This window comes from Puntigrus tetrazona, chromosome 13, assembly GCF_018831695.1.
Source record: "Puntigrus tetrazona isolate hp1 chromosome 13, ASM1883169v1, whole genome shotgun sequence".
NCBI classification, from domain to species: Eukaryota; Metazoa; Chordata; class Actinopteri; order Cypriniformes; family Cyprinidae; genus Puntigrus; species Puntigrus tetrazona.
Genome location: NC_056711.1, coordinates 10233546 through 10245654, shown reverse-complemented (window position 1 = coordinate 10245654; position 12109 = coordinate 10233546). Strand labels below are relative to the sequence as shown.

Sequence of the window (12109 nt, the reverse complement as noted above, 5' to 3'; positions counted from 1 at the left end):
TATATACTCACGTATAAACAAACATTCATATATAATATGAATGCACATAATATATTACATGTTATTATAAACGCAGTACATATTTATTAATACTTCTATGCTATTTTTAAGGCTCCTAATATCATTTTGGGAGTCTCCTACAATAAGTTACATGCAAGACGAATCATGATTTTGTTTTCTCTCAAAATGCTTTTAATATCAACTAATTTTCCAGCGATTCTCAAATTGTTCAAAGCAGTTCTCTCATTCGAAGATTCAGTCACTCTAAACTCCTCCTTTCCGTGTGCATACTCTGCTGTGATTGGTTAGATGGCCCAGTCTGATGTGATTGGTCTACTGTGTACAGCAGCGGTCAGAAAAAATGTGTTTGTGGGTGGAGTCAAGTTGTTTGTAGACAGGAATTCTGCAAATGTATTACCCTCTGACGAGTAGCCGTCACGGAAGTGGGGTTCAAATGACTAAAGACTTCAGGCTGTATAGAGTTGATTCTTCATCTTGGGAGACAATAACTTCATAAATTAAAGTCATTAATCGCCATCAACTGCATAGTTTCTTTTTGCTATCTTTGTGAACATATCCCCTTTCCTACATGAATCCTGTATCAGAGAATTCAGAGCATCCCCATAAGCAAATGCAAACTCTTATGGTCATTTGGTGCTCCTAATTCAAAATTACAATACTACACCTGAAGGCGGCATGAAACTTCACATTTACATTTCCTCTCACGAACAAGAGGACCTCAGGCGGAAAGAGTCTCAGCTAGCCCTTGAGATGATTCTTTCACCAAAACAACCCGTAATCTGCAACAACAGAGGGCTTTAAAGCATACACCTGCTAATTGTAGTCAGTAGGTGTCAAAGACCATCACTTTGTGTGGAGAACTTCAGAGGAAACCTCAGACGCAGACAGTAAACAACACCGAACGCGAGCAAAGGCTTTCAACTGACGCAACAATGAGCACTCAAGACACGTCTGCTGCGTGTGTGAGCGGTTTCTCCCTAAACGAGGCAGCCGATTGTGTCTTTGATAATTAATTACACAAAAAGCAGATCCTTTTAGAATCAGCTAATTAGCAGCAAAACGACTTTGCTTAATTAATGCAGGCAATGAAGCATGCTCGCCCGCCTTCCTCTTGAAATGATTAACTAGAGGATCTTCCGTGTGAATTAAGTTAACAGAAACTCATGATCTATCTATTATTTTGCAATTAAAGATTACAATATTTCCATTGCCATCATAGCATGCTTTCTCCCTAGTGACAAACTATGAAAAAACACAGTTTATATGGAGCCTACATCTGCAGTTTTGGAAGAAAAGACAAGAAAAGGTGTTTGGAAAAAAATGACCAGACGCAAATAAATGTGTTCAAAATGAAACTGTATGTGGTTCCTTCCTTCCTGTACACAGGGCTGACCTGATTCTACTTCCTTTTATGACTCAGAAACAGCGCAGCCTAAGAGTGAGAGAAAAAATAGCCATTAACTGTTCCTCCCTTTGATACCCATGACTGAACTGAAGAGGCTCTAGACAATAATGGACATCAAACTGACGATTAAGGCTTGTATGAAGCAACGACACTCTTTTCTTCAGATTTGTGAGGGAGGTAGCAGAGAGACAATGCAATACAGCATGGTGAGAATGTAGGTACTAGCACAGACTAACCCTTCTGCCCTTTGATGACAGGTCACGCACCAGAGGCATGCTGGGAAATGTCCAAACATCCCAGTCGTGGTGAGTCATCNAAAAAAAAAAAATCTTAAAACACAAGAGCACGCTGCCTATTAAATCCATGTAAATTGCTGCAAGGAACAAATGTCAATACAATAAAACCATGGTGTGTAAAATAGATTTAGAGAGCTGCGAGCTCTAAGAGCTCGAGAAACATACACTGCCAGTCTTCCAGCTTGGTAAACAAGGCTGAACTTGCATATGTGCTAGTCCCCTTGCATTGATGTTTAATGGTGCATGTTGCTCTAGGTGGTTCCCATAACCTCACTTTGTCTCCTACAAGCTGCATCAATTGATATGATAATGGGGGGAGGACGTGTGAAATGAGAGGGGCTGCGCTGGAGGACGAGGCGTCCAACCACTTGGATGCCAAATGGTGTCCAGGAGCCTCTCTCAGCTCTCAATAGGGACAATGACAAGAGTTTCAAGGAATGGAGGCAAGAGGCAGATGCTTAGAAAAAAGAAAGATTCACACTACTAATTGGTCCAATAGGATGTTTTCATTACTGTCCCCGTGTGTCATCGTTAACCAACATCCACAGCAAAAATAATATAATAATTCAGTATTGTCTTACATTACTCAAAATGAGGGATGGGAACACATTGAACACATCTTTAGTAGTTTTGTGAAAATGAAAAATAAATATACAACACTTTTTGTAAACTACCTTAACTATAAATTAAATACAAAATACATAGTTCTATTGATAACTCAATGTATAAGTCGCAAGTAAATCAAACGCCTTGAGCACAGAATAAAGTCGTAAGCTGCATTTATTATAAAAAGTTTCGAGTCATTATTTCAGGAATCAGTGGTTGAACTTTACTCAAGCTGTGTGGGTTTCATTCATTACAAACAACGGACTCATGAGAGTCATTCACACTGCACTGGCATATATTTTTGATTCATATGAACAAGTTCATAAATGTCATTCAAAACAAATCGCTACATAGTATATTTTTTACCCAATTACAGTCATTTGTTAGTGATTCAAACTGCAGTAGATGTAGCAGAGTTGTGGAAGCACCCCAAAAACACATCCGAATGGGCAGAAGAATAAACACAAGGAACTATTAACAGAATCAATCATTCAATTCCCATATATATATTTTTAAAAGAACGGCTAATAACCAGAATACTAAGCCAATTTTTGAGTGTCAAATAAAAGACAGAGCAGTATGAGGGAAAGGACAAGTCAGCTGAACAAAAGAAAATAATTTAAGGAGTAAAAATGAATCATTTCTGAATTAAGGTTTTACAAGAGTTTCTGGTCCAATGTGAATGAGGACAATTTATATAAGCACGCAAGAGCAAACTAGGGCAAATAAAAACAGAGAAATTAAATTCCTAAATCGCTACACGCTGCTCTCATTCCCCCCAAAACCATCCTTGATGGACATCTCCTTCCATTTCATCAAACCGGAGAGAACACATCACATCTTTATTCAAAACATATTATTGAACTTGGCTCTGAACATGCTGCTTTGGTTAGTCTGAGAGCGTTCCAGGACCAATTTCATGTTAATGTATAACACAAAAGAGGCCATTGGCAGGACTCTTTAATAGGCATGGCAATTAAAACTTTGCTGCCAAAACCTGTCTTTGTTGTTACTGGCTTGTGGTCGTCCCTGTAAACACAGTCTCTGGGCAGTTCACAGGGAGTTCCATCGCTTTTGTGGTTTTACCATTCTTCGCTTTACATGTTCATGCAGAAAGCGAAAAATGCTTTCCTCTGCGTGACTATCCAGAGAGCGGAAAAAAAGGGGCAACAAAGTTACACCTCCCGAGCTGTGAGGTTATATTAATAGCTCCTGTACAGCTGTTTCTTTTTGGTGCTGTGTTTGACACTTGTGTGCACAGATCAGAAGTGAGATGTTGCTTTCAGGGTTTTGTATCCATTTGGCACAGGCCTCTCAGGAAGAAGAGGAAGCCCTAGCTCTGCTTGCAAAGGCACTCCAGGAACAAGTAGCACTGTAAACACGTATTTGACCGGCTCAAAATAAAACAGACCAGCAAAGACAAAACATGCACGCGTGACTATTTATAGAGGCCGAGCGTCAGAAAAGCCATCGTAACATTTACAGCGCTGTGGAGTCATGCCAATTACGTGTAATAAATTCTCTTGTTATCGCTAGTTATGTGTGGCGTAATATGATTATGCTCGTAATGTGACAAGCCAAAACCATGAACGCCTCGGGTCATGCGATAATTACTATTTTACTGTATCTTAAACATTGTCGTTTCCAATATATCACTGCGACTTTCAAAAAGTGATCGCACGGTGGATTATTCTTTGGCTGTTCAGACAGCATCAGAAATGTTTCACGTCTCCAATAGATACCTGAGGTACTGAATGACAAGCTATTCACTACACAATGAGACATGACACAAAACCAATGAGCGGGAAAGAGATTCAAGGCCTTCAGACAGCTGCGGAACGGTGAGAGATTATTCCTCTCAAATCCACTTCTCGTCGGCTCCAGAGCCAAACAAAAGCTCCAAGGAGTAAACAAGGATGGCCCTCCTCTTGGCAAACAGACTGAGGAAACTGCCCTCGCTTGCCTTCCTTTCTCTGATCCACTATCTCTGCGCTAGGGCTGGTCAGAGAAACATGAGCGTGACAAACACATTTAGCCGCTAATAAAGGGCACCCACCATGCCGAGAGTGGCAGGAGATAACCGGCACAAATAATCAGAGGAGTCTGGGACGGAGAGAGCTTTAAGAGGCAGTTTTGCCCTTTTCAAAGCGAGACATTGATCAGATCCCCTCGCCTCTGAGCCATGCTAATTAGCTGAAGACGAGCGGTGATGATGTCACGATCGATTTGGCGGACGTGAGGAGGTCTTTATCCGTTGCCCTTCCCATCACGAGTGAAATACTGAATGAATCCGATGCATATGCTCAAATTTCATGAGGTCAATTCAAAATCGCTGTTAGAAAATAGACTAAATCTATGACAGCTGGTTTCCGCCTCTGACTTAAAATACAGCTAATTGTGAGTTTTAAATAAATCATGATGGAAAAAGTCACAATTATCAACTAAGCTGTACATGTGAGAAAGGGGGAAAAAAAGTAGAGATAAAATGTCATTTACATTGTTCGTTATGAAAAATAAGTTTACAGTTGTTAGAAAGTCAGCTTATTCCCACCTTAGAGTAAAAGTGAAGCTAATTCTTTAAAATAAAAAACAAAACATTAAAATATAAAAACTACATTTTGGGATCTAAAGTTAAAATTATGACAATTAAAGACTGGGAGATACAAAGTATCAGTTGTGAGATGTATAGTAAATATTATCAAACGTAAGCAGAAAAGTTTGCATTTGATCTGAAAACAAAAACACAAACCAAAAACAAAAACTTACGTTGAATGTATGAGAAAGAGAGATCGTAAAAGATAAAAATCCAAACATTCAAACTACATTGCCTAAACACAAAGATTCAGTCCACCTTGTGTCAGTAAAGTTCATCACAAAGGAAATTTATGTAATCAATCAATGCTATGGTCTCATAGCTCTNCCACCTTGTGTCAGTAAAGTTCATCACAAAGGAAATTTATGTAATCAATCAATGCTATGGTCTATGGTTTCTTTTGCCTTTTAAGCCTATCAAAACAAGTAAACACTAACTGACTGTTTACAGCGTTTCTGTTTTAGTTCAGCTGCGTCAAAGGTGCATTGCATTAATGAGACACAAACAAGGACGGGCAAACATTACCGAATAATAGCCTTAACATAACACAAGAAANACACACACACACACACACACAGGAGGAGCGTGTGCGTTTATGAGTGCATAATGACCTTTGCTAAGGGCTCACGGAGATGGAGGAAAACAGACTGAAACGAAAAGGCTCCTCTAGGGAGTTCATTAGGTGCAGGTAAATCTGACAGCGCATTAGACACATTCCTCCTGAATAAGTTTCAAGACTCACAGCACCTCTCCAGGAGCAGGAATGAAAATGTTCCTCTTTAGTAGGACGACAAAAACAAAATGGATTACATGAAGCAACTTTAGAATTATTTTCAACTGAAGTAAAGGCAATTTATTTCTCTCACTCTTTGAATCACAATGACACAGAAGTAGCGACAGAACTATTCTTCCATATTTTGAATGAACATCTGAGTAAAACAGATTATTAAAGTAAAAAAAGTAGGACAGGACTTGGTTACATAGATTAATTGTTGGAAGCAGATCTAAATGCAAGCTTGCAGTCACTTATAGTCAAGAGGCAGGGTTTATGAACAATAAATCACTGCAGAAGTCCTGCATGTGTCACCAAGGAAAAGTACAATTATGATATTTTAATTCAAATTATGAGCTCAAAATAATTTAAGAAATCAAACATACGCATGGATGAAATATAACAATCTATAACATGCAATTAAAAAATAGGGTGAATTTTTCTTTCATGCCAACTTTAATGTAGCCTTGATTAAAAACTGCCTGCAAAACATCAGGGAAACTTCAGAGAAGAACTCTGGTGAAATCAGTCATACAGTCAGAGTAAACAATGACAATTTTCATTTTTGGGTGGCTTTCCCTTTAAATCACATCATGTGCTTGAGTTGGGACAACCACATCCAAGCTTAGTGTTTTCCAGTCTAGATAAGATAAGGATATGGTCACGTCCTGATATCATTGCACAGTAGAGTTAACAAGTCAACTTGAAAAACAAATGTGCAACAGCCTCTCTCTTTCTCACTCTCTCTCTGCAGAAATGCAAAGACACCCCTCCTGTTGTGGTGTTAGTTTCACTTCTTGTGATATTAAAAGGAACACAACAAAGGTTATCTGTCTCTCGAACCTTAGTTCCAGGAAGTCAGTGTAAAGTGTGACACTTATGAGTCATGACTCTGCCCGAAACTGTCAGCCTGCCCTCGTTGGGCTACATTCCTACACATCAAGTAGTTTGGGATTAAAATGGGACGTTCTATTTTGCAAAGCGGTCACGAAGAGTGCGATTAAGTTAGCTTAATACGTGAACTCACGGAGGAGGGAAAGTACTAATAGAACATCACAGACTCTCTTCCTCCCCGTGACGCCGTGGTCCCTGCCGGAGCCCCTGGGCGACCCTGCACACTCAGCCATCATTAGATCAAAGACCGTGGGCGCCGCGCTCTTAATATGAGCCTGTAATAGGTGCGCCAGCAGGGCCGCGCTCTGTTCAGCGATGTCACAAAGGTGCTTCATTAAGGGCTCCTCTTCTGGCAGCTTTCATTAAGGAAATTAATGTGGAGGGGCGAGGACAGCCTGCGTTTATGCCGCGAGAGAAAGCTGGCGCGCACAAAGAGGAACTACACAATAACAAATCTGCATCTCTTTGGAGCGTCGCCCCCAGGGCCTATCATCCCAGCCTTCTTAATCACCATTAAAACAACTTCATTGTGACATTCAGAGCCTGCTGAATGATCACATCCCCACATAGAGAGCAAATTGCAAATGAAATGTAGAGATCAGACGGCATCAGAGCACAGCCTCTGGGAGGTTGAGCAAATCTTCAATTCTCTTTTATATTGATGTTTATTGGCGGAGGCAGCGGGGAGCAATAACGTCCTTCTCCTTCTCCGTCGCCCCTGCTATTTGAACCCACTTATTCGCCGCTCGTGCGACGCCTGACATTTTTTATGGCCAACTACCTCGTGCGCTGCGTCCTCGTTCACTTCGCACAGGTTCGCCGGGGGTTGCCGCCGACCCCGCGGCTCCTCATGAAAGGGCTGCAGGAGGTTAGCCGAGCCCGCATTTTTCCTCAGCTCAGTGTAAAATGCCTCCAGGAGAGTATTTTCTCTAAAGCCGACGCTTAGGCTGAAAGTTAGCTAGGAACACGTGGGAGCGAGTCGGTTCTGTAGCAAAAGGAAAGGATTGTCTTGTAGCGCTTTCCTCTGATGAGGCTTTACAGGAGTAGCAATTGCCTGAGCAGCCTTATCAGCCCAGGGGGACTAATGCTATTAGCGTTTGTGTGATAAACGCAGCACAGTGGAACCAATACAGCCAGCTTTGCCGGGTTACTCTGGTAACATGTTGTGTAAATTGTATAATACAGTGCTCTGCGACAGCTCTGTTTAACAACACTTCAATCCTGTAGTGCAGACTTGTGAATAGGATTAGACCTATAAGCTAACAGGGGCAAGGGACTCGGAGAGGCCTGCAGTGTCATCGGGATGTCATGTTTCAAGTCACTCTAAGAGTGAAGCCCATCAAATCAGAGAACAATCTTAACATGGCATTTCATTGCATCAGTGGTTGGAAACCCTAGGCATGCATGTCGTCATTGGCAAACAACTGAAAATGGTTATAATGCTGTGTGAATTTTAATTGAATTTCATTTAAAAATGTTCGGCAAAAATAAGCTTTGACAAGAAAATAACATGGTTTAAATCTAATTAATCCATTAATTAAATACTGCCAGAAAAAAAGAGACTGCTTTATACGGTTGCATTAAATAAGTCAAATTAACAGCAATGTGACATTCACTACAATTAAAAAATCTTTCTTTAAAGAAAATTATAATGTTATGAAACGTTATATATTGTTATATGTCAAATGTATGTTGATCTTTTGTACTTTCTATTCAAAGGATTCTGAAACGCCATAATTCCATAAAAAAAATTAAGCAGCAGTAAATGGCTACTAAAAACAGCTTTGCTATCACAGGATTTATTTATTTTTTTTTAAAGATGATAACTGTTAAACATTGAATTGAATTGTAATATTTCAGTGTATTAATTTTTACTGTAATTTTTTGAATAATTGCAGCCTTGGCGAACATAAAAGGTTTCTTTCAAAACTACCAACTCTAAATGTAAATGAACAAAAATGTGAATGTCAAAAGATTTTTGATTTCACAATTTTTTAACCAAGAGGTAGAAAAAAAAAACTGGTCATGGACTAGATTCAAACTTTTGTTTCTTGCATGAGCACCAAGGCTCAACTAGCTGGTGGGTATGTGCTAGGCCAAACCTCTTCAGGGCTTTTGCGTCTAAAGGTCATGTAACATGTTTACCTCATTGTTTTTCCAGGGTCTCCAGAGCGTTGCAAGGGCAGCCTGCTCATTGTGTTCCCGAGAGATTTAAATAATGTCCAACCTCGACAGAATTCATTGTAAGAACACTGTGAAATTCAATGAATCAAAATACAAAAGGCAATAAAAGGCGAATTATCCTGAACAAATGGAATTTAGCCGAGACTGGGCACTGGCCGACTGTAAAGCGAGGAATGCCATTCTGGCAGGTGCAAAAGGAGAAGAAATGAAGAGCAGGAGAAGAAGAGCATAAACAGCTCAGCCTGTCCCCTTTACATTCCTGCCGCCTCCCTGCTTTCTACTTCAAACCCCGCTGGTTTAATCAGCTACAACTGTTATGCTTTCCCCACTATTCGGTTAAACTTATCCACTCCACAGAAAGATCCCCTACCACTCAGTTACCATAGCAATGTGACTGCAACAGCCCTTTGGATTCAAATTCTGCATCTGAGAGATAGGAGGTCATTGCCAAGGGCGAATTCATTTCACACTGAGCAACATCGAAAGCCGCCAGAGAGAACGGCATTCTATTCTTAAGATGACCTTGTTTGAGGCTATTCACTAATGTTTACAGAGGAAATCTATCAACATCATTCCAACTGTAAATAACTAAAAGTGTTTCTGGGGGTTGTGTTATTTCTTTTTAACATGAGACGGTCCTGATCTAAAAGCGCGATTATAAAAACCTAATTCCGAAGAGATGAAAACTGACCCACGCACCTTTGGTCATTACAGTTCCTTCTTTGCCTTGGGTGAAGACAACAATCCTCTGCCTTTTCTTGTTCTCTTTGGGTAAGCTTTGGGCCTTCTTCGCAATCTCCTCAATGTCTTCGGTCTGCACAAGAAAAAAAAGAGAAAAAAAGAACACATACTTGAGGGTAAGAAGCAAATATTAAGTTCTTCCAGATCAGATTAGATTTCATTTAATACTGCACCTTGTAAAACATGCACCTGAGTCATCGTCTTACCTACTGAGCATGTTTAGTGACTGCAATTGCCAACTACATTTCACTCAGAATGGCTGTTGAGTTGAAATGCTAAATGTCATGTGTAATCACATTACTCATGACTCACGTATTTATTCCAATGAAATGTTTAAATGCTAACAAGATACTAAAATGACGCATGTATTGCTCAGTGGCTTTAAAGTAATGATGTATTCAGTCTTCTGGCTTCTAAATGGCTACATCTGCAATATGCCAATTTTCTTTCAAGAAAAAAAGTTGGACATTCTAGCAAGTTGTTCGAAATAATGAGAGCGAACCAATGATTGAATAAACAAGTTCAAATGTAACCGACTGTTAACACACACAACACACAAAAAGAGCAANTTTTTTTTTTGGACTAAATGCAGCAGGCAGTCATTCAGAAATTATTTTGGAGAGTATGCAAATATATTTACTATATACAAATATGAATGTGTGCATATTAGTGTAGGCAAAAAGATAACAGTAACATGTAACACTATCCCAGAACAATAAAAAATATATTTCTGTGATAGACAAAGCACAATTGGTTGCAAACCGCTTAAAAAGAACCAATCAAGAGTTATTCATTTGGGAACTGGCAGAGCTGCAGGGTTTTGATTCATTACAAAGAAAAAGACTCCAATTCAGACTACACAGTATGTGTTTAATTCATTTAGAAGCACCTCATACGAGTCATTCGTTTGGGTAAAGGACAACACTGGTCACGCTGTATGTTTCTGAGTCACTAAGAACTAGCCAATAAAAGTCATTTAGTTGGGAAACAGACGACACTGGTCGTGCTGTAGATTCCTAAAACTGTATTGCAGTTTAGTAGTGCAGAAAAGTATGTATGGAATGCCCATATATTAACCATTAACACCTTCAAACATCATTTGGCTCAAGGTTTTTCTTTCATAACCTCATTCTCTTTCATAATACCATTGTGGAATAAGCCTACTTCTGCTACTACAAGCATCTTTATGAGAACATTACTGAACAGAATGTTAGTTGAATTTGACTTTAATGGCTTATTTCCATCAAATGGTGTGGTTCGGTATGATATGTAATTTTGCCTGTTTCCAAAGTCAAAAGTGGTGAATAGTATCAATATAATGACCAGTGCATTACCACTTTTTTGGTCCCCTTCCATTGGGGTTAAACTCGCTGCAGAAAATTGATTTGTTGACTAGAATCATCACTTTTGTGTGCTACAGGGAGATGCGTCTTTCACTCATTCTNAAAAAAAAAAATATAACAGTGTATTTTATAATCATTTTCATACAAACATCATGTGAAACATCATTGCTCCAGAACAATCATTTTTTAAATATTACTGTTATTGTGTCATGAAATGTAATTTTACAGAGTTAGTCCTTCTGAAATTTCCTAATGGCTCAGATGTCTCTGTAGTGATTCAACGTGAGATACAATTAGTTTTAGGTATATTTAACAGGCATATTTATTTTGAACTTTACCTTTACTTTGTAGCATACATTTGACTAAATTGTTTTTTCTTTTTTCTTTATTCTCTCTTGTATTATCCTCATACTTTTTGTACTTTATAATGACTATTATTGTTCATTAACAGACATTTAACAAAAAGTGGCAGAGTTGTTACGCTTTATGGTTGATAACTACTTTCCGGCATACACCAGGCCTATGAAGTAAAGGTAATGTACGTGATGAAAACACAATCTGGATCAGAGTGTTCAGTACCAAAATCATACCGTACTGTACTGTACTGACCCGTACCACTTAGTGGAAATTAAAAATAAGCACTCCTAATGAGTCCAGTAATAGAAATGTCACTAACATTTTTTTCTGTCTAGAAAAGCATTTAATAAAATAGTAAAATATACCTATAGCAGCCTGTTGTATATGCTAAAAAACCTGCGCCTTCTGATCTGACCTTTCTTGTACCGCACAGCTTACTTGTTTGTCCAGCACAGTCTGTTGTTTAAGTGGACTCCAAGCAACCTGTAGAACTACACCACCTCCACGCTCTCTCCCTGGAGCCTCGCAAACTTCTGCCTGCTGGTAAAATAGTCTATGATTTAGGAGATTGTGGAGGCGTTCACCGGTATCGTGCTGAGCTTGTTACTAAGTCGGAGAGGCAAGTTGAGGGCACCGAAGAAGTCAAAGTACAGGATTCTGATTGGGGTGCCATCTTTGACCAGGTGGGAGTGGGCTCCAAGCATGCAGATCAGAGCACTGTCCACACCTACAGTAGGTCCAAAAGTATTCGAACCCTTTTGGAGGCCAAAATTGACAAATTTCATTGCATTAAATAACAAAAACTGAATTCAAAAGGCATCTGCTAATACATAATATACTATAACTTCAATAAAACGTCTGTATAGAAATATGTTAAATATATAAAATAATATATAA

The 12109-nt window shown here is 39.2% G+C and overlaps 1 protein-coding gene across 1 annotated transcript in view; it reads right to left on the bottom strand.

The window, feature by feature from the left end:
- LOC122356813 (adenosine kinase-like) overlaps positions 1 to 12109 on the bottom strand; it is a 44613-nt gene that overhangs the window by 4071 nt on the left and 28433 nt on the right. Inside the window, exon 8 of the mRNA XM_043255884.1 lies at positions 9471 to 9621. Coding sequence (XP_043111819.1) covers positions 9471 to 9621 — 151 coding nt within the window. The remainder of the gene's footprint in view (positions 1 to 9470; positions 9622 to 12109) is intronic.